This window comes from Pseudomyrmex gracilis, unplaced genomic scaffold, assembly GCF_002006095.1.
Source record: "Pseudomyrmex gracilis isolate BER0280 unplaced genomic scaffold, ASM200609v1 scaffold_212, whole genome shotgun sequence".
NCBI classification, from domain to species: domain Eukaryota; kingdom Metazoa; phylum Arthropoda; class Insecta; order Hymenoptera; family Formicidae; genus Pseudomyrmex; species Pseudomyrmex gracilis.
Genome location: NW_018020796.1, coordinates 38807 through 62823, shown reverse-complemented (window position 1 = coordinate 62823; position 24017 = coordinate 38807). Strand labels below are relative to the sequence as shown.

Below are 24017 nucleotides of genomic sequence, written 5' to 3'. Positions count from 1 at the left end.
CAATTTATAATTCACACTGTTGAATTCGGAACAAAATTAATATGTTTATATGTATTTCAATAATATAATATATATAACGCGTAAATTTTCTATTTATGTTACACTTACATATAAAATATAATTTATTAGATTTTATACGTGTCGGGTAATAATATCATCTCTCGCGCGAACAGGATTGTACCAAGTAGCAAAGTCCATTAAGTCCATTAAGTCTTAAGCATTTTGCGAGTTTCGCAATAATTAATTATCGCGAGTTAATTTATAATAAAGATCCGCGATTAAGCGCGCGTGAAGAGACAGTTGAGCGTTTCGCGCGTTCACGGTTGCTAGGTTGAGACTCTCAACAGGAGTGCTCTATAAACAGCAAACGGTTATTAACGATTTTAATTTTGATTAAAAAACCCCCAAACCGTGAAAAATAAATTACTTATTTGTGAAATATTCATTAAGCAATTATTTAATTTGACTCGAAAAACTAAATAAAAACTAATTCCTCTCGCGTCCCGTGACTCACCGCGCGCGCGCGCGCGCTCATTTTATTTTTATAAATTAATGCCTCATTAATTATTGCGAAACTCGCTAATTGACAAAAGACTTTTTTTTGATTCACCCGTTCTTGATCCACCAGCAGTTATCGGATACACTCCGTATATATACAATCTAAACTTTTCAACACGAAAAAGAAACATTTGCGAATCACACGGGAAATTTATTATCAAGTTAAAAGATACACGTTACGTTTAGGATCTATATCCGTTACATTTGGAGAATTATTTCCTCTGCGTGTGCGCGTATGGGTTTTGCGAAGATATTATTTATACAAGTACAAAGAAAACCATTTCCTCTTCTCCTAACATCAGCGAAATAATATTTGTCTGTTGCTACGTGTGTGCGACGTTATTTTGTCTGACATAAACGTGTTATCAACCCACACACACACACACACATTGATGCATAAAATATCACGATTCAAGTTTCAAACGCCGCAACCAACGCCGGAAATCAGAGCAGATACTAAATAAATGTCACGAATTGTATATGAAGAGGAAACGCGATCGTTCATTTATTTATTTATTTTTTTTTTTTTTATCTCGAATTTCTCAGAATTTTTTTCCACGCGTCAAAGTCACCTCTCCATGATTTATTTGATTGATCGCGATCACATTTATCGAAGAAGAAGGTGAGAAAAAAAGATGATTCTAATTGCTCGAACCGGCCCCTCTGTCTGTCCATCTCTTCCAATCATCCCCTACATAAAGAACGCGTAAAAAGATGTAAATTCCGCACCGATTAAGAAACCGAATCGCACCGCACACGCGTGAATATCTCGTGATATTCGTAGCACGCGGGATACCAATCGAAGGAGAGGCTTTCTCCTGGATCACGGTTCGCCGACGGCACCCGCGAGCTACTCTCCGTCGTCGTCGTCCTCGTCCTCTGGAGGGGATATCTATATAGCCTGTCCATTCTGGGACAGCCCGTTCAAACTGCTCGTGTACCTAAGACCGCACGTGTATCGCAACAACTTGTTCACACATACACACACACACACACACACACTCTCTCTCTCTCGCACACACGTTCACGTTTTCTCCGAGTTCTTTCGTGTGGCGGAGAGACTCGGTCGGAGTGAGATAGGACGTGGGAATCAAGTCCGACAGGGACTCAAATCCGAACTGCGGGACTCCAGGAAGGATATGTGTCGGTGGTGCGATGTGAACGAGTGCGAAGGACGCGATCAGTAGACAAAGCGACAAGCGTCGTCCGTGGGGTTCGTGGCGGCAGAGAAAAAAGGGGGTGAAGAACGAGGGTGAGAGAGATCCGAGGGTGTTGCGGTGATCCAGCGCGGAAGTATCGGCCGCCCTTGCACGATGGTGAGTCGATATATCAAAGGGATCGGTAAAATGATCGGTTGATTGGAGATCAAACGTGGAATTGATTACTCAATTTGGAACCAAAATTAAACGATTTAACCCGCGCGTTTAATATAAAATTTAAAGAGACTGCGACTTTTGAACGAAGAGGATTCGCGAGATGGGGGTTGAAATGCGTTTCCTCGCGTCTCTTTACGCGTGTCATCAAATTGAAAATATTCTCATATTTCTGGGCAACATTCACGTTCGACTTTTATTGGCCGTTCTATTACTCCCGTTGATTGTGTACCTCAGTGCCTCATTGTGCTCGTTTTTACCTTTACGGATATCTGTGGAAAGAGGTTGTTACCCCCGCCCCTTCCTCCCCCGGAATCTTCGCATGAATCACAGCTTTGTTGGCTTAAAGATATATAATTTGTATATCGCGCGATCCCGTAATCGATGTATACGGAATAAAATTCGAGGTCTGTTGTGTGCGGTTCAAGAAATGGAAGCGCGCGGAACATTGTTGCGCGCGTACGCGACTTTCAGAAAGAAAAAAAAAAAAAAAAAAAAAAAACAGTTACGACCGGAAAGTCAAAGAGCGTAAAATTAGTCGGCGAATTATACAAGACGAATCTCACAAATCGAGGAATTATTACAATTATTATATTCCTCGAATTCCTTGGAATAACCCTCCCGTGATTTTTTCTTCCGGCGAGAAAAGTAAAAGCAGCATCGTTCACGCATCAATGATCATCGAGCTTAAAAAAACCAGATAGTAAAATAAATAAAAATCGCTCGGAGCTTCGCGTCACAAAAAAAAAAAAAAAAAAAAACAACAATGTTGACTGGAATAAGAAGATTTTTCGCGAGCTCGATTTTTTCTCGCAAAACTCGCACGGATGAATTCCGTTCGATCGCGGCCGTTCATTAACAAAACGCGCGTAATTAACAGTAGAAAGTAACGTTACTTAATGTTCGATTTTCTTTGAATATAACAACCCGTGTAATTTTTCGCCTTTCGAGCGCCTTAGTGTGCCGCTCGCGTTGCAATGTAATAAAAATTTATATATTCTTATTCGAAGAGCTCGCACGAAATCTCGTCTTCTCGTTTTATGTTGTTCAAATAATAGAAAAAAAAAAAAAAACAAATAAAAATACAAGCGCGCTCTTTTATTATATACTTTGCGATTAACACAAAAGCAAGAGTCCGAGACGTTCGCGGATCACATCGGCGATTGCATTCTTTGGGCATCTCTCGGGCAGCAGATATAATTGTAAAATAGACCAGTGTGTCGATGGATCTCTTTCTCTCTCTCTCTCTTTCTCGCAGTTACTACGCTTTCTAACTTACGTCTCGTACCACGCCGATGCTGCAAAAATTTCACAGCACATAATTTACGGTCACTAGAGAACCCGAAGTGTACCGGTATCGCGGGTTATATTTAACGACCCGCGGTTAATATTCGCGAGAAGGTTAATAAACGTCTCTCTCATTGTGGGAGAGAGACGACATTAATAAGACGCGCGCAGATAGAGATCTGATTTACGTTTCAGACTCTATGCGAGCGGAGACAAACATCGACGCGTGATTCTTCTTTTATCGTGGAAGAACGGGCGAATCGAGAAGAAAAAGACGGAGAAAGAGAGAAAAACGGTCGGCGACCTCCTGAATCGCGACACGAGGAAACGAACGGAGCTCGTTCACACACTGACCCGCATTTTGTCTTTCTTTCTCTTCCTCTCTCTCTCTCTCTCTCTCTTTTGCCTATTATTTTTCCCGCGATGAGCCTTTCTTTCAGGTGGGGTTCCCTAGACTCGAGTTTCGACACAGGGTGTGTTTCGAGAGTTCAAAACCTGAATTCGAGTTCCGATCCCCCGCGCGTCCCGATCGCGTGATACGATGCATACAGTTCGCGACCCACTTGCCGCCGCGTATATAACGTGAAATCCGCTCCGGATTGTGTCTAGACAAACAAAAAAAAAACTGCGTCTCTTTTAATTGCGCGCCAGGAAATTCCACGTCTTTTCTGTTTGCTCGGGCTCGCAAAGAAGAGGATTTTTCGTACACCGTTCGGGCGAGGCGCACCAACGTTAATCATTACGCCCGATTAATATCGCTTTTTGTTTGCAACTAGGTCAAATGTTTTTGTTTTCTTACAGATTCATTAAACTCGGTTTCGTATTTTGCGTATCGAACTCCCTATTGTGTGTCCCGACATCCGCGCGCGTGCGTTTTTGTCTTAAATGACAGAGGCGTGTTCTGTCGTTAATTAATTATAACTGCGATATTGATATTGAGAGAGAAAGAGAGAGAGAGAGAGAGGGAGAGCATTTTATTGTCAGATCCGCGGTTATATGTAAAATAATTGAAGTAACGTTTTAATAGAAAAAGTTATATTTTTTCCGTTATCAATTATCGTTCCGTCGACATTGACTTCGATTTGTCGCGCGTTTTTTCGCGATCACGATAAAAACATTTACATCGCTTTCCGGAAAACTTAATTTCAGATTTTAATTTCCGCAACAATTTGTATAATTATAATTTTTTTATAGTTTTTAATTAAAAAAAAACACACACACACACACATTTCAAGGCGAGCGCATTTTCTTGAGCATTTAATGAAGGTGGAGCAAAATTTCTCTCTTCTTCTTTCTCTTTCGAAATGTTCGCAAAATTCCCGGAAAGAGTGTTTGCCGAGTTTCGGATAACAGCGGAAGAAAGAAAAGATTTGCTAAGAGGTCAGCCGTAGGCGGAAGTTCTTACGTCTAAAATTCGAGCTAAAAGTAGCACGTAAGTAAAAGAATTCTCTCTCTCTCTCTCTCTCTCTCTCTCTCTCTACTTCTCGTCACCGACTTCTGTTAATTCTCTCATCGCGTGCCGCTCTCGCGAACGAAATGAAACTAGGAAAAAATTTGCGATCCACTTCGGTTACTCTAATTACGTTTTGCCGCGACGAACTTGCGCGCGTCACGCTGTTGACATCCGATCTCGACTCGAAAGAAGAAAGACATTCCTGCGGGAAAATTTCTGCGCAACGCAGAAATCCGATCCTTACGCAACGAAAAAGATTTATTAAGGCCAAGAGAGACGGAGAGATTCTTTCCTTCGTCTTTGTTGTGTGAGTCGCGCGACAACAAGATTCTATCGCAATGCCGTTGTAAACAGCAGTAATAATTTTGCGTATGTGAATATTTTAAAAATAAAACGCACAAAATTAATTAATCACGTGAAATTAATTAATTAATTAATTAAATGATTTTAATTCGATTAAAAAATTACACAAGTTTCAGTCCGAATTGAATTTAATCTGAACCATCCGTTTGAATTGTGGTCTCACAAGATTTTTCTGTTTTTATTTGCAAACACAAACGTGTTGCCGAGAAACTAACGTTTCGCGCGGTGTGCGATTAATTACGCCGCATAAAATCTAATTATACGAATATTATCGTAAATCATTGAAGTCTGTTTGCACGGCGTGCGGGAAAATGCGACTCTCTCGTTTCCAATTCCTCCGCGATCGATCCTCCGCGCGCGGAGGATATCTCGCGTCACTGATTCTGAATCATCCGACGTCGTTTCGGCCACAGATAAATCCTGCTCAAGAATAAACGACCTCGTAAATAACGACGCGCGCGATGTCATCGTCCGAGATGTCTCACTCCTCGGACTCTAATTAACTTACACGAATTAATTAATTAATTAACTCGGAAATCAGATTCGTTTCCGAGTTTGAATCTCCTCGGAAGACGGAAGAATATCTCGCGACCGGTGTCCGGCTGAAAGCGAGTTTTAATTTTATCGTCTTCTTGACCGAGCGGGTTTCACATCGCGCGCGCGTATTACACTCGCACATTTCATTTTCCCTCATTTCCGGCCGGGCGTTCGTTTATACTGGGGTTTTTTTTTTTTTTTCGCACTCGGAAGTCGTAAGTCGCGATTCCTTCGGCGATAGATACGATCGACAGAACCGCCTTGCGGATCGGTCTCGGTGGAACGCGTTTCCGCGGAAGCCGAAAAGTTCGAAGGCGAAAGTAAGTAGCGTGTAAGGTGGAGAGCGAAGAAAGTCGGCGAGCGGTAAGTGGCACACTCGCCGATGAGGCGTCGGCCGCCGCCGCCGCCGCCTCAAACCGGATGGAGCGTGTGAAACCACGCAGCCGATGATCCCGGCGACAGGAATTCTTCTCGGCGAGTCTCGATCGATTCGAGAGAAATATCGCCGCGCGGTCACACACGTTCGTGCGCGCGCGCGCGCGAGAACATCGCTGCGGTATTTTCTTATACATCGAAGATAAATGCGCGAGGTTGCGTCCGCGTGCGGTTGTTCGAGCGCGGAAAATGAATCCGCACAGAGAGACTCCGGACATCCATCACGGAAGGGGGAAAGAGAGTATCTCCTCCCTCCCTCCCTCCCCCTCCCCCAATGAAAACAATCGCTCGCTCGTGTACTTATATATTATTTGGCCTCGTGTGCGCCGGCTCCGCGGACTCTTCATCAGATAAATTCGTTTCAGCTATTACACGACGGCGGGAACAATAGCCCGGCGCTGGAAATTATAATGAGACTGAACAATGTCACGAGATGCATCGTGCGTGTATTCCCGGCGAAATGCATATCTGATGCAGATATCGGTTTCCCTCTGTTCAATTAACGGCTCGCTGTATTCGACGCGATTTAATTAGAAAATATCAAATTGTCGATTTAAATACGAGAGAGAAGAAAAAGTGGAAATATCAAAAACGCACTTTGCGATCGGATGATGATTTTTTGTTGGGGAATTTTTCCTACGCCGGAATTTAATTGTTGAGTTTTTCAATCAATATTATACAGCGCAAATATTTATGTGCGATATATAATACATGATGACAACAAGTGAATATTGCGCGTTGCAAATTAAACTTCTTCCGCAAAAGTCTTCCCTCTAAAAAAAAACTGCAGATTTTACGCGGCAAACGAAGAAACTGCGGCGCAATTTTCGTTTGTTATAAAACAACGTTGCGCACGTGGCTAATTGATCAAGTTTTTTCGCGATCGAGTGCGTAATACGCTCGCGCATGTAACAATATATACGCTCTGATGTATGTATATATGTGTGGTGTGTTTTGCGATAAAGTCACGGTTGCGTCGCGATTTTGCGCGAGCTCGCGTGTGAAAAAAAAAAGAAAACGTTCGAAAGAAACTCTCGCGATCGAAAACTCGTATCGTTGTTCGGTACCGGGCACTTTTCTCTCGCGACGCTATCGCGCACCCTCTCGAAACTCGAGAAACGAAAGTTCTCGCGCGCGAGCGATAGTACGGGATAGTGCAAACGCGCAAGTAGAGCGTGAAATTCCGAAGGCCGCGCGAATATGCCAGTTTTGCGGAGACGGTATCCCTTCGATTGTGCGCAATTGCCACGTGTAGTTTCCTGAAAGGAAGTTTTCAGCTAATATTTGAATGAAGAAGGCGAAACGCGTCAGCATCTTTGCGTCGCATCTGCGGCGCTTATCGACCGGAAGCCTATTAATCGGCTTAACGGCTACGTGAAAAATCGGTAGTGGCGAAATATCCGCATTCAGAACAAACCGGTCGGTTAAGTAATTTCGAGTATTAATTTCAAGTCTTTTTTTTTTACAAAGCAAAACACAGAACTAACAGACCACTGATGATCTAATACCAGCGTTAATACCAGCTACTATTGGATAAAAGGATGTAGTGTAAAAAATCAAATAAAAAATTTATGCGCACAATATTTCCTACCTGCCGACTGTTCCAAATATAAATGAAGAGAGAATTTCGCGGCGCTGGGGAAACCTGTGTCTCGCTCCTCCGAGATGGTCTTCGTACAACAATGCGGGAGAGGATTGCCACGTGTGTGATTTACAGCTACCATTACACTCCGCTGGTATTGTCAACCAATCCCAACGGATTGTTTATCTTCCGGAACGATGTTTTAAAGTTGCCGTCTTCCTCTTAAGTGACCCACATTATCTGAAACCGCACACATTACGCCGGGTGATCAATCACACACGCTTATAGTTTCCTTGATGCAACCTCAGGGTGTCTCACACAATTGCACACTTTTAAAGAAATCTTTTAGACCAGACGTTTAAAAGTATAAATTATATAAGAATTAAAAATAGAGAATTTTTTTCTTGAGCTGAACAGATAATTTATATTGAATGTTTTAATGAAAAAAAAAAAAAAAAAAATCATCAGACTCTTATTGATCCTGTTGTGTTTGGCAACTTTATGTGTGAATGAACAGAGCGTTTCTCTCTGTAACAATGTTGAACAAAACGAAACTTTCATGCAATTGGGAAATTGCATCGCTGCGCGTCAGAAGTGCAAACAAGCGCTGGAATAAGCAATGATTCAGAGACCGCGCCTTTTACCCAAAGACATCAATCGGCTTCTTCGCGAGAGAGAAAGGTGTGTATGTGTGTGTTCGACCTCCTTTTTAACGCCGCTCTGATCCGGCATCTGATGACGTACGTATCGCACGCGGCGCGATTGTGATAATTGTTTCGCATTACCGGCGGAATTAGCCGAGAGATGTTACAAGCGAGGCTCAACGAGAATCGGCGCGGCGGAACAACGCTCTTGTACACACACTCGGGGGAAAGTCATTTCTTTCGTCGACCGCAGGATTGACTTACACCCGCGCGCGCGTGTGTGTGTGTGTGGGAAGCTATCGAACTAGGATTGGAATCGCGATGAAATTGCCATGCCGCGTCGCAAAACAACGCAAACTTCCTCCCGTTGTTTTACAATTGCGGGAAGAAAAAACGATTCGCGGAAAAATTTCTCTCTTCTTGGAAATTTTTGTAAAATACATTTATTTTTCATTGACGCGCCTTTTCTTTGTGGAATTGAACAAATACGAACACGTTTCACGCGAATAAATAAAAGATCATAGGCAATAGGAAACCCGAAGTGTACTTGAGATGCGCCGCACAACGACTGTTTTGTGACGCACTTAAATCAAATCACGTACACAACGTCTGCAGTTAAGTGATTACGTATTTCGAAAGTAAAAAAAAAAAAAAAACTGTTCGCCGTTGCTTTCGCCGCCGATTGGTTTATTACGACACGGTTTTCCCGTCGGGATGTTTATTGCGCCCGATGTATGGAGAGCGTTCCGCGGGGATCGATTTCTTTCGGTTTGAATTTCCCGCGACGCGAAGGGAAATTCCCTCGCCCTCGTTATTTATTTCGATGGATTCGTTTCTGAAACGATCGACCGGAATGTGCGTGGAAAAAATCGCGAAGAAAGCAGAAAAATCGCGCGCCCGTGTCCGACACGCGATCTTCCGTAATGAAAATTGTTGGATATGTAAGTGCGAGCGCGCGGCTCGTGTACGAATCGCGGCTGGCAATCAAAAATGATGTCAGTAGCACGCGAAGGCAAACATCGCGGTATGAAAATTCTTCGCGAATTCTCAATTGCGTATCGCCGCGGGCCGATGACATCATCGTTCGGTGTGATATCATCGGGCAAATATTAATTGCATCTCGATAGCACATCGAAGTCGACCAATGATTTTTCAAAGAGACGATCGACTCTCGATTGCGCGAAACGTTTTTCCGTGATCGCCGATAATTGCACACGTTACGCTCAAACTCACAATCACCGCTTATTAACGTAAAGTGAATTACACGTGCACGGACGTTGAGAAATGTTGGAAAAAGTAGTCTTATCTGGAAAGTAATCTTCAATTGGATAATATTGAAGATTATCCAATTGAAAACTATACTTTTTCGATATAAGATCACTCCTCAATTAATTCCTTCCGCCGAATTAGATATTCTTTCGCAAAACTGTACGAGAGAGTACGTTTCAAATTATTATTTGCATAACTCTCAAGCAAAATCCGTGCATTGCCGCATCGTTGTTTTCGCGCGCGCAAAAGAAAAAAAAAATCTCTCGTTTTGTGTAACTTCGCGATCTCTCACAAGAACCGACGAAGACTTCGAGCCGCTTATTAGAAATCGTACGCTATTTGATGCGATTCACAGTTCGTTAGCTTCGGTCTCACTCCAAAAACTCGCCGATTCGTGAGCGACACGCAATACGACACCCCGTCTTCTTCCCTCGCAGTGTTTTTCTCTCAAGCAAAAAAAAAAAACGATGAAACAATTTAAAAAAAAATAAATATAAAAATACAAAATAATAAATAAAAAAAAAAGTAATTATCACGAGTATATCAATTGTGTCTCAAAACAATTTACCGCCGCGATTGTTGCATTATAATAAATATATTACAACATACACACAGTAATTATATCTGCCTTTGTTCGACCATCACTCTGGTGATAATCGATTTGTTTCGATACGCTCACGAATGTAAGAGAGGTTAAAGATATAGCGATTTGTGTGCTCGGCAATATTTTCCGCGTCCACCAGAAGGCCGACTACATTCACCGGTGCGCGAACACGTCGCTGTTACTCGCCGATATTTCTTGCAAAATTATTATAAATCACGTCATTACGAGCGAAATCGAAAATCGCTCGATTACAGAATTACAGGATTACACACGTTTCTCTCGCAAAATTCTCTCAAAGATCTCCGCTGCAAAACTAATCTTGCGATTTGAAACTGTATTACTTCATATTTTTGTGTGGCAAATTGAACATATTTCATCAGTGTATCTATAACTATCGACACGTAATAAGACCCTTACTTTTTGGAATTTTCTGGAAGGAATAAGCCGCCAAGCAATATTGTATCTCTCGATCCGCGCTTGTTGTTGCAACCTTTTATTTATTTATTTATTTTTTTTTTTAATTACCAATCGAAATCAGATATTTTTTTCGATGCGGCAGCGACTCGCCGATCGCACGAGCGTGTAAATAGACAAAACCATAGACAGTCCCGGTGAAAGTTGTGTCTTTACGCACGCGAATGTGTCCACTGACTCATGCTCTCGAAGAGCAATATCATTCGGTCTGCAATTTAGTTCGCCATTATTCGCCGTTCGTTAACAAATCTCGGAGAAAAAATCTCGATCGCGCCGTGAAAGAGCGCGCACGTTGTACGGGAGGGAGGGGGGGACTACGCTCGTTTGCGATTTATTTTCTTACGACTTATATTCAGGATTCGAAGCAATATATGCATGATGTTGACGCAACAGCGGCGCGTTAAAATTCCCGATAAATCGGAAGTCGGATGGAAAATCGAGAGAGCAGAGAGTCGGGAGAGAGTCGTCGTCGCTTCGTCTCGATGTCGCCGCCACCTACACGCAAATGAAAAAAAAAAAAAAAAAAGGAAAAAAAAAAAGTACCCTCAATGAGGAAATAATTTATTCGCTTTCAGGAATGTCAGGATTTCGCGAAATGTTTGATGGAGTGTCGACGACGAGAATATCGGAAGTGATTAAGACAAAGACGCAAACGCGACGTCGCGTCTTGTACCGTTCTTCGCATCGCGGCGCTCTTTGTCAACGTCGTCGCGTCGCGCGTATAAAAACCGCAGAATCCATTAAAAGCCATCAACCGAATTGCGGCCGACTCGTCAGTCATCTGCGATAAATATAACTTCGTTTACTTATTCGCGCTTTGATTGATGTGGCGAGATTTGCGGTCGATTTCTTGTTATTTTCCGCACCGGGGCGTCATCGCGCGTTTTGCTCATTCTCCCACTGATAATGCACTTTGCATTCTGTTCGCTCGACGCGTAAAATAACACGATAACTCATCTCTCTTTCCTCCTCCTCCTCTTTCTTCTCCTTCTCCCTCCAAAAGGAATTCGATCTTTTTATTCGATAAGCGGAACAACGTTATATTCGCAAATTCGTACAGTCATTCTCACACTCGAAGGAACATTGATCGCTTCGATTAAATTAAAATATGAAAAGTTTGATCGTATTCAAAAATAAAATCCGGATATCAGAACATCGGGGATGAAAAAGATTCCGGAACGCAAACTTCTGCGTTCTTGCGCGTGCGGTTATAAACTCGCGTGTAATCTGGCATTTACTCATCGCTCGCAAACGCGAGAGGGTTGGTTTATTTTTAAAGCACGAAATTACACCGGACCGAGAATACAACCGAGGGGGGGGGGAGAGGGATGAGGTGTCGATATTGACCCAGATGCGCCAAGTGCAAAGTCAATCAAAGCAATTTTACGCCATTCAATATAGCTAACGTATATACGTGGTCCGCGCGTTGTCGGAGTTAATTACCACGAGCGCGCGCGGTGAATCGATTAATCGATGAGAGAACGTTTCGTCCGGTTTCAGATTGCGCGGAGGTGCTTCCTCGCGCCGACGGTCCGAGCTACGGTGCTCGTCGTCGTTCTGACGTTGTTGTTGTCGAGCGAATTTAACGGGAGCGCGGCCGAACGATGGTCGCGTCAGGTATCCAACAGCGAGTGGATCCCGCTGGCTAATCCGCGGGCCGCGTCCGCCGTGTCTCATCTGTCGCAGAGCAACACGGCGAGCGACGGAGGTCATCTAGCCGGCGGCACGCACTTGCCGAATCCGATCGAATCGCTCGCGTTGCCGCCCGCTCTTCAGCAGCAATATCAGGAACAGTTGATTCAGCTGCAGAAGACGCAGGAACACATTCAGAAGCTTCTACTGCTGCAGCAGCAACTGCGAGCTCAGCAGCAGCTTCTTCAGGTACAGAGAGAAATGTGAATCTTTTTCCCGATTATTTGATTCGTATATTTCCGTATTTTTTTTTTTTTTTTAATTTAAGATTACAAAGAAGATCCCGCGTGAAAAGAAAATTCAAACGCCTATTCTTTTTCGAGAAACAAAAAGAGTTTAAAGAAAACACCTAGCAGTAACATTAGCTATTGGCTCTCTCAAGTTGCTTCTAAAATTAAAAAATTGAACATTGTACGATTTAAGTGTCTGCCAAAAGGTAAGAGATAAAATTTCCGCTCTGTTCTTCAGTCTCAGACGTTGACGCCCAGCGGTTTCAGCAACGCCGAGAACGAGAAACAGGCTTCGCCGAGCTCGTTGGGTAATTTGCGAACGCCGCCCGAATTATTAGAGCCGGAAGCTCTGATTCCGCCCCAGCCGTCCTCGGACGCGCTCCCACCGGTTTATCCTCCGCAGAACTTCCTGCATACACATAGACCAGGACAGAACATTCATCAGCATCAGAACGCGCACGTTAATCAGGAACTGACGAATTTGCCGATTCACGGTCAGATTGTGCTGCAGCAACACGGCCAGAACGGCGAGATCGCTGAGAACGTCTACGTAACGAAGCAGCAGCAGGGAGGTCATAGGCCCGACGAGAAACGTCCCAAGAGCCATCCGCACGCGCCTCCGATCGAAGCCGAGGAGGAGGAGGAGGAGGAGGTGCGTACACAATGAAAAAAAATCGCTTCGCTTTCTTTCTTCTTTCTCTGCGACATGCGCGATCTATCAAAGTTTCCATTGACCGATTTCTATACTTGTGCGTTTCCGCGATGGTTATCGCTATCGTTAGATTAGAACAGAACTGGAGCGTATATGTGGAATAAAGACACGGCATCTATTAAACCAACTGAAAACACCAGAAACTCGCGCGCGCGGCAATAAATTCCCGTAATTAACAAATTAAATTCAAGTCGCGCAATGCGTCTATTAACCAACTGAAAACACCAGAAACTCGCGCGCGCGGCAATAAATTCCCGTAATTAACAAATTAAATTCAAATCGCGCAATGCATCACAAACAAAATAATTGACTTTTAACTTGAAATTCAAAGGGTTTCCACGAAACCCGTGTAAGATAAACAATTTTTGATGAGTAATTACATTAAATTACTCGATTAACAAAATTGCTCAATGTATTTGCGTGTAGTAAATAATCAAATAACCGGATTTCGAGATGTATATTTTAACAGCAATAACTGATGTACACGTCGTATAGGTTCAACTGGTATACGTCCCGGCGGAAACATTGGCGCAGAGAGGTCAATCGAAGAGAGGTCGCGGAAGAAAGCAATATCCTGGTCGCCAGCAGCATCGGGAGAATCAAGAAAATATCGAGCAAACCTCGCTCTCGACGCCCGAGCAGGAGGCCTTTACGCGTCAAGTGCTGCAACAGATTCAGAAGGAGCACGAGGAGAAGGCGCACTTCTTGAAGGAGGAGCGCATGAAGGAATTCGTCCGATTAAACGAGGAACAGAAGGCGCTCGAACGAAAGGCGCGGTTGCAGCAGGAAGCTCTGCAAAGGGAGCAGGAATTGTTACGACAAAAGGAGGCGGAGAAGAAGCGGAAGGAGCTGGAGCGGATCGAGGAGATGGCGAAGCAGCGGGAACTTGAACGAATTCGCGAGACGCGGGAGAAACAGAGACTGGAGGAACTCGAGCGACGACGACTCGCTGAGCTTCGCGCCAAAGAGGAGAAACGTCGGGAAGAGGAGGCGGCTCGACAGCTCGAAGACAGAAGACAGAAGATAGAACAGCAAAGGCTTCTCGAGAGCCAACAACAACAACAAGAGGATCGATTGCGAGCCGGCAGTGGTCCCGGTTTGCTCCATCAGAACTCTCAGTCTCAGACTCTGCTACGCGAACAAGCGCGTCGTCCCGCTCATCTCGCGGACGGCAACAGAACGAAAAAGATTCGCGGCAGGCCACGTCAACGCGTCAGCCAGTATCAAGAACAATCCAACTTCCGCGAGCCCACAACCACACCGTCGCCCAATCAACCACCTCTATCCGTTTACATGGGCGGTTCCGCTTCCAGATTGGATTCCGTCAAAGTCACGGACGTTCTGAGAATCCTGAGAGACGCGAAGACCATCGCCGTTCTGGACAACGTCGGACCTAACGCGCCGCAAGTCTTCGTGGGACCTTCGAATCTGGATCCTCCCTACGGATACGCGAAGTTCGATCTTCCCTATTTGTCGTCGATCGATCACAACAGAGTGGAGCGCAAAGTCGACAAGCTTCCCTTCTTCGTGGCGCCGCTCAGTTTCGATCCGCCACCCGGTTATTCGAAAATTCCTTTCCCCGCGCCGCATATCGGTTCCGTCGTCGTTAACACGCTCTCCGATTCGACCCCGGAACCGGACACACCCGCCCAAAATCCCAATCCCGCGCCGCTGATCGAGCCGAACTCGTACAGCGACGCCGATCAAAGCGGATCCATCGCGGCAAGCACCGCGTCTTACGACTCTCCGAGCACTTCTTCTCCAAACTTCGCCCCGGCGGAATCCGGCAAATCCAAATATCACGAGCCCGCTTATTCGGCCCCGTCCTCAGGCTCGAGATTTCGATTCAGACAGTACTACGACAACAAACCAACTTCGGTGATCAGCACCTCGTATTACGGCGAACATTCGGCGAATAAACCTAAACAGCACGAGCAAGAGAAACTGATTCATCAATCACCCAAACACGACACAACAGTCAGCTACAGACAAGAAGTGTCCCATTCCGGTTCATCGAGTTTCCAAGAGAAGACGCACGAATCTTCGCAGGATCCGTCCACGAAGACGCAGGATCTGGCCGCTCAATTGGCGCTCATCAATCAGGAACTCTCTCAACAGAGAGAAGGTCAAAACGGCGAGCAGTACCAGTCCCAGGTTCATCTCAGAGAATCGTACGACGCCAATGACGTGAGAATGCCGCTCGGATCGCGGTACAATTTGCCGGCGGAGTTGCCGCCGATATCGCCGCAACTGCCGGGATTGGTGAATTCGTTGGTTGACAAACAGGAAGCAAACGATCATCCCGGCTCGTCGACGCCGACGACGACGACCGCGGCGCCGACGACGACGACGACCGCTCGTGTGAGTTCCACGACTTACAGACCGCGAGGAAGGTGAGTGTTTTTGGTTTTGTTAAAACTATTTTTTAGAAATTGAGAAGACAATCGTGCGAGATTCCGGGTTCGATTTTTGGCCGAGGTGTTTTTCTCGCAATATATTTTAAAATTATATAGGGGGCGTTTCTAAAATTATACGCGGGCATTTATTTATCATACGACATGGAAAATATAGCATTTTGTATGAATTTACGAATTGAAATTTTAATTCAAAAATTCACGTGTAAAATTTACACAAAGAAATACAAAAACATATATATATTTATTTTGCAACAAACAGCCAGCGTAAGGCTCTTATTAACCGTATTGTTAGTTTTCTATTTTTTATATTTTTAAACTGTATTTTTTAGATTTTTTTAATTATATTATTTTACTTATTATTTTTATCGTTTTTCTAAATTTGTTTACGAGTAGAACTTTGATGTTAATTATAATATGAAACAATTTACATGTTTTTCATGAATAAATTTTGTTGATGTAGTGAAGTAGCGCGTTGTTTTCGCAATATCGAAAGACATGAAAGTTCTTCCCGCAAAACTGTCGCGTGTAAAACTTCTCGCGTTATCTAAGACAGAAATGTGTGTTCGAGATCGTATAAAGCGTCACGTATAATTCTCGTACACGTTCTCGTGAATATTGTCAGAGTGGCGGTAATACATTAGAATTTTTCTGACCATACCAGGAACCGAGTCGTGCCCACAAGACCGAGAACGACTCAGGCATCCGGCAAAACGAGCGAGAAAACCCGACCGACAAGACCTACGTACAATAGATCCAAGTCCAGATTTACGACCACCACGGAGGATTATCGCGAGACCTACGAGCCGACGAAGTCGAAAACGTCAGAGACCGTCACGCAGAAATACAACACGGTGGAAACACAGAAGAGACCCACACCCAGAACGCAGAAGTACAGAAATCGAGACAAAGCGAGTTCTCAGTCCGCGGTACGGAATTTTTGATTTTTAACTCCATTTTTAATTTTTCACGTTTCCGGAGACCGCGACTTCTTTAAATCTTGGAACTTCGAAAGAATTTTAAAAAAGAGTCGGAGACATAAATATTTTCGACTTCTCGAGAGCCGACTGTCTTTTTATAAATCGTAGAATTTTGAAAGACGCTTTTTATATACCTATCTCAAAACACATTTTCTCTCAAATTCAGAACCAGAACGTTCAGACCTTCGAGAATTATCCGATTCAGAGCGACTCGCAGAGCAACGCAGGGTCGCCGCCCGACGTCTCGCCGACAAGCGAACCCGCCGCCGCTTCCAATCAAAAGGAAACCGGGGTGAGCGATTACACCCGGGAGAATTATCCGCCGACCGCTCCCACGCAGACCGAGAACTATCCGTTGTTGCGCGAGGTCACGGTTCAACACGGCACGCCCTTGATTTCCGACGATTACGCGGGAAGTCAGAATTATCCGTCGCAAAATCGTCCCCAAGAAGCTCACTATCAACAACAACAACAGAGCGGCGCGGCGACGTACGAGCAGAACGGCAGCTTCCAGGAGACGGGATTGGAGAAGACGCCCGTGAACGGATTCAATTATCAAGTTGCGAGCTCGCCAATGGATCCCCAGAGAGAAGGCGCCAAGGATTATTCGCGCTACCAGGAGAAACTCGAGGACGCTTACAACCTGGCGAGCACCGAGGATCCGCGTTTACGTGCCGACGAGGAACATCGATATTCTCCCATTTACGAGGTCAATGTGGCGCAAACTCAGCCGAATTACAACGCCGGCGGGGAGAATTTGTTCCGCAACGACGGCAAACTGGAAAACGAAGGAGCGATAGATGCGGATCCGAACGCGACGCCGATCTTCGTCCCGCTACAGCAGAGCAAGCAGGAAGAATACGAACTGCAGATTCCTTCCACGGAACAGCCGCTTATCGAAGTACAAAGAGGAAATAATATTGATTTTTCCGAAATTTATTTCTGTTTTTTTTTTTTTTTTTTTTTCCAGAAAATAGAAAAGAACCGATGAAACATAGTAGATCAAATTAACGTATTAACAGTGAAAGATGTGAACTTGCTATTTCAAATCATTTTCGTTCCAGATCGCTACGACCAGCACGACCACTCAGGCGCCCGTAATAATACGACAGCGAGTTCGGGGTCGGCTCGGGGGTAGCAGTCGTCCTCATCACGACTCCGCGATTCAGACGCGACCCCGCGGATCTCAGGACGAGTACGTTCGCTTCAGCGCCGTAAATCACGATCGCGTTACGCACAGAAATCGTGACAAAACGAGAACGCGCGCCCGTCCGTCGCAAGGAGGATCGTCGCAGGCCGATAATAATAACAACGAGTACATAAAGTTGCACGCGGCTCAGCAGCAAAAGCTGGTAGCCACAACCCTGTCGCCGCAGACGACGACAACGACCACAACGACCACGAGCGTTCCCGAAGAGGATGTCGATTACGGATTCATAAGACCGCCCAGTTTCAGCCCGGTGCATCCGGTGCAACCGATTCATCCGGCCGATCAAAGATTCCAAGCGCCCATCACGTATCGACCTAATCTGTCCGAGGTACGTTTATTTTTGATGGAAAATAAAAATGAAAGGAAAACAAATTTCTTTTTCCACTGATAATTTAATTTAAAAGTAAAAATTTTGAGAGAAGCATCAAGATAATAAATTCTAGAATAAAAGCGAACTAAAACTTGTAAATTTTTCTCTCTTTTTTTTCTCTCTCTTTATCTAAATCGTTCGTTCGGTCTAAATCTTCTCTCGCGCGATGTCAGACAAGAGCCAGTTTTTGCGACACACTTTGGGATAAAAATTTCTGTTTAATCCCATCGATTGTTTCAACGCACGTTGCAATATATGTATATCGCGCCGCACGGAAGTGATACTTTTTCGGGAAAGTAACACTGCGCACTCTACACTCGCCGCAGATACAGCACATAATTCCCAACGACGAGACGGCGGTGGAATCGAGTCCGACGCACATTCTGAAGAATCGTCCGAAGTACCAACAGATCCCGATTCGTCGTCCGACGACCACGAAAGTGTTCGCGACGACGACAACGAGCACGACGACAACGGAGGCCGTACCTGTTGCGACGACGATACCGGACGATGCCACCGTGTACGCGACGAAGACGACCGTAAGAACGGACGAGCAGAAGAGGTTGCGAGGAAGAACTCGCCGACCGGCAAAGAAACGCGTCACCACCACCACAACGGAATCCGGTCTCGATGCGAACAACGAACTGCCGCTGGACGAGAACTATCCTCGATTAACGTCGCAGCAACTGGCGGTGACGGGACAGCCGCCTCTTTACGACGATTCCAATTTCGAGGTCGCGCCGCAAGTCGCGCCGAATCAGAATCGACAGTCGCAGTTTTACGAAGAGAACGGCGAAAATGTAAATAGAGATTTTTCTGAAGTTTCACAAGTGACATTCGAAAGACATTCAAGCGCGTCTGACAATCCAATTTTTTGATATTAGAAGAGACATTCGGAAAGAAACGAGACGCGAATTATCTTAAATTATTTTTGCTCTCATATTTTCAATATAAAAATTTAAAATATTCTCGTTCGAAATTTTTTTTTTTTTCTATTTATACGTGGTTCGATCAAATTGAGACGAAACTAATTGAAGAGCTGATCGAACCACGTATAAATAAAAAAAAAAATTTTTAACCTGGAAAGAAGACTGGCTTGGATAGAAACATATAAACATGGACATCCTGGAAGAGATGGTCCGAGTAATTTAAACGCTTTCAGTTAGTCCCGTTTTTAAAAATCACTAGAGTAAAACAATTTGAATCACAACAACTATCAAACAAGATGATTTCTTACAAAATCAAAACAGTAATAAACTCACAACCGAACAGCGACAATATCTCGCGCGTCGCTATTTTACTCCCTTGGCCAAATGTGAAAAGACGTGCGCAAAAATCCGAATGTTATTTGATCAAACCAACGTGATACATGCTTTTCTTTTATTTTATTTTTTTTTTTTAATTCTCTCGCGAGAGAAAGAACGTTATTTCGCCGAATTTATTAAATGTAACGTGTGTTTCTGTATATATATAGTATCCACAGGAGTTTCTTCTGAACTTCGGCAATCCGGAGCAGGTGTCGCAACAGGACGAATATGATCAGACGCAGCTGGCCAGCGTGTCGTCGAAGAAATACAGTCAATCGACTCGCGGCGACTCAACCGGCGACATTTACGGCGCGGAGAGCCAATGGTCCACGAAGCTCTCGAAGACGTCGTTCCAGCCGAGCTTCGCCACAAATCGAATAGCCGACGAATCGAAAAGAAACCGCGTCAGAAACAACAACGCGCATGAAAACGCGCCCGAGATTATTACGGCCGGACCGGAAGTGCCATCGGTGACGATGGTTGTCTCTTCCGATTATCAGAAGCGCGTGTACACGGGCGACGTGAGCGCGATGATGGACACCACCGACTTCGGAAGGAAGACGAACGCGAGGGATCACACGGAGAAATTGAACGGCACGACGAGCAGCTCTTCGACGACAATGCTTCGAGATCGGGTTCAAAGTGATAAGGAATCTCTAGAAATGCAAGATTGGATGTCGTACAAGAATGAGAACTCGGCCGAGCCGACGGACGATTTCGCGAAGGTGACGAGAAAAATTGCTGATCCTCTAATCAGAAAGGTAAGATGTTCGAATTGCACAAAAACCTTTGAAAGATATTAAAAATTACAAAAAAAAAAAAACATTCAAAAATATTTTTATATCTTATCAATTGTTTTTATTTACATTTTAAATCTCTTTATTTTTTAAATTTGTTCTTCAGACCCGAAGACGGAGAGTCCGCGTGCGAGTGAGACCTGCTCCCACGGACGATTTCGTCACCGCCGAGTCCCAACACTTCAATTCCGCGGTTAACAGTCTGGTTCAAAACGAGTACAAGTACAATCCGATTCGCGAATCGAAACCTATCACCACCGCCGAGCCGATCGCGACGAGCGTCACCGCTACGACTGTCACAGAGGCGATACGGAAGTCGCTGCTGCAGGACTTTCTGGAGGAGATGCTGAAGAACGACGAGGTCTCCATTCCGACCCGCGTCACCGTCGGCACCACGGAACTGCCCGATTGGACGATGACGACGCCGATGACAACGCCGTACGCTGAGATCACGACCCTGATAGAGAACCACACGTCGATCGGCACGACGTTGGCACCGAACGTGGTCGCGGAACGCGTCACGACGACCGATTCGCCCGACTTGAAGGAAGATTCGCGAGAAGCGACGTCGTTCGAATCGAGCGACGTGCGAAAGGAAACGAAATCGGAGGATTACTGGGACAAAAATTCCCAAGAGAACAAAAGCGAGCAGAACAATCTGGAAAACGTCGAATTCAGCGAGAACTACAACCTGCCGTCGCATTATCCCGACGGGTCGGGAACTTCAAAGGAGATCGAGGACACGATCGCGGAAATGACGGCGTTTCCGGTTGTGAATCAGGAGATACGAAAACTGAGCGTCGTCCAGAAGGAGAAGGAGCACATAATGACGCTGAGAAAGAAGCAGGAGGAGGTGAACGTCGAGGAGAACGAGGCTCATCCGAAGAATCACCGAACCAAGTGGAGCGAGGTGAGATATCCGTCCGTCTTCGACAAAACCGCGTCGAAATTGCACTCGACGACGTCCGTTCCCGGTGTCGTCACGCAGAACGAGAAGGAAGACAGCGGCGTGAAGACGCTCTCTGATTACGTGAAGGCCATTTTCGACACTATGAAGAGCGCCGAGAAGGAGGAGGAGGAAGAGGTCGCGAAGGTGGTGGAGACCAAGAATGAAAATCCTACTGCTAATAACGACGTCGCACCGATACGTAGAACAGACGCCGAGAAAGAATTCGAGGGAATCGATCGTTGGAGAACCGACGCGACCGAACATATGCGGGACGCTTACGCGACGGAACGTGTCGAGGAAAAGACAACGAGCGCTTTCGAAGAAGAAGATCCAAGTGTCACGGAAGAAGCGACGACGAAGGAGAGCGTCACGAGATTCGAAACAACAACCGCACAAATACCGGACACGACCACGATCGCGCCGCTCGAAGAGACGACGCAGGAGTTTCCCACGACTACCACGACGACAACATCGATCAAACAAACCACCGATGTTAAAACCAATTCCACGGAAACGACGTTGGGCAAGATTCTGAGAACCTCGACCACCACGAAGGTGTCGCACATGACGGAGATCTGCTACAGGGGACGGTGCGTGATGACGAGACCCAGGGACGTAATGAGGAGATGAGGAACTTAACGGAGGAATGACATCGCGCGCGATATATCCTTTTCCGTCCGGTTGCAAAGGAAACGCGGTAAACGAACAATTTCTTTGGGAAGTATATTGTTTAAATGAGAGACACACGTGTAGAGAGAAAAAATTCTATTAGAAAGATTTGCGCGATAATTAAAAAAATTTATGAGAAAAAACTGCCGGACGGAAAAGTGTAAATTTTTGGAAATCTCTTATTTATTATGTATCCTCTGTACCGTCTAATTGTAAATGTAAATCTAATTTTTATACGCGTTCTATTTTAAAAAAGCTATACGTATATTAACATCTTCGAAATTTTGAAAACACAAACATCACAATGTTTTACATTGAAGTTCATTTAATCTCTTGGTACCGCATAAAAAAAGATATTATTTTTAATATTTACGTTGTTAAAAAAAAAACGAAGAAAGAAGCGTTATTAATTCTCGCATCGCGCGTGCGAAGAAGGAGAATAAAGTTTTCGCCCCGCTTAAAAAATATCAACCGAATTGCCGATTCAGGACGTTACACGTTGAATTGATTATGTCGAACGAAGCTTCCGGCTTCGTACGTAAATATGTAAGCGAATGATCAATGCTCTCCGGGGGCGCGTTCATTTGGGAGGAGAGGTGTTTTATCGCTATAGGGAGATGCGCGCTGTATCGCTCAAGATGTCGTGACAAATTATCGTGTGTCGGGAGGATTAAGGGCGAAAATACCAGCGTGATCACATCGGCCGTGAAGATGCGGAAAGGACGGACACACACACACGCGCGCGCGCGCGCGCACGCACACACACACACACACACGTTCCCTTCAGATAAGAAAATTCCGCCGTCGTCGTTGCGCCGGCAAATCGATCCGTCCCGTCGCGACGCGTGCTTATGTAAAAAAAAAGGCGCGCGCGCCGAGAGTGTCCTTCCGGGGAGGATCAAAGCTCGCGCTCGACTTGCGTTCTTGCAACCCGCGAGCAACCACGTGTGTGAACGTGTCGCTTAAAAAAAAAAAAAAAAAAAAAAAACACGTTAGGGAGTTTAAGTATCTATTTAATTTAATTATATATATATACCTGTGTATATGCGTAAGTTGAGCGTGGAAGTATATTTTAAATAAAGACATGAGAAAACGAACGGAGACACCCTTTTCCACTTTCCCCAATAACCCGAGAGCGCGCGCCGAGGGTTTTTATTTTCATTTTTCTAACACCCGATGCGCTATATTTATAGATTTTTTTTTATCGAGGCAAAGATTGAGAGCTGAACAAATCCGAGCGTACGAAATATAATTTTCGAAAGTTTAACTTCGTTTTAAAATTTGTTTAAAATATTGTATTTACTCAAAAATACTGAGTAAATATTGTATTATACTCAAAACTTTGTCTTATTGTATTGATACTCAAGATATTTTATAGTTCTTTCTCGTGTGAGTAAATATATAAATACCTGCGTGGCGCACAATTGTTTTGTTACGATGAATTAACCCTTTGATGGCAGGATCACTCGAGACCCGATAGGTGTTCAAGTTACAGATATATACATACGCGTGATTAAATTTATTTACAATAATAATAAATAAAATACATGTAAAAAAAATAATTACATTTAAGAAAATAATGAAAAACTATGTACAATATATTGATTAAAGTACGGATGGAAAAGTGATCGCGGTAAGTAAGACCATCGTTGTTCCGAACACTTTTGCTTCAATCCCGAGAGGCGACTTTGATCCCGCGCGCGTCAGCCGAAATCCGCCCTCGTCGCGCCATCATCGATCGGCGAGCTACAACCCCGCGCGTGCAGATGGTGCCACGTCACGGAGGGGGTGAGAATTTCCAACCGTATATATATATATCGGCGGTAGGGAGATGCTCGGTAGGGGTTGCTCGCCCCGATGTACGTCGTCACCGCGCGAGTGGACGACTAGGGGCCACGTAGGCGGCGAAGGGCGAAGCGAGAGGGTTCGCATTGGGGAAGGGGTGCGCGCGGCGAGAGAGAAAGCGAACTAGGAACGACGTAGTGAGAGGAGTCACAGTCCAGTTGAGGCGAAAGAGTCCTCCGGCTAAGGACTTTACGGGTCCCTGGCAGTCCGGGACATTATGCCAGGCGGCGAGGGGTCCCCGATCAATCTCCTCGATCACCACC

The 24017-nt window shown here is 44.9% G+C and overlaps 1 protein-coding gene across 1 annotated transcript; it reads left to right on the top strand.

The window, feature by feature from the left end:
* Positions 1-1498: 1498 nt before the first annotated feature.
* On the top strand, positions 1499-22063 carry LOC109858538. The gene is made up of 10 exons (XM_020435901.1): positions 1499-1874; positions 12080-12460; positions 12740-13153; positions 13709-15606; positions 16292-16556; positions 16774-17508; positions 17672-18145; positions 18514-18987; positions 19662-20255; positions 20398-22063. Exons 1-10 carry the CDS (start codon positions 1872-1874, stop codon positions 21868-21870), a joined length of 6711 nt encoding a protein of 2236 aa, XP_020291490.1. The 5' UTR covers positions 1499-1871; the 3' UTR covers positions 21871-22063.
* The last annotated feature ends 1954 nt before the right edge of the window (positions 22064-24017 follow it).

Excerpts from the sequence above, each read along its gene's own strand:
- LOC109858538 (XM_020435901.1), top strand. Across the intron at positions 13,154-13,708 it reads AGGAGGAGGAGGAGGAGGAG|GTTCAACTGGTATACGTCCC; the intron begins GTGCGTACACAA and ends CACGTCGTATAG. Across the intron at positions 17,509-17,671 it reads CGGAACAGCCGCTTATCGAA|ATCGCTACGACCAGCACGAC; the intron begins GTACAAAGAGGA and ends TTTTCGTTCCAG.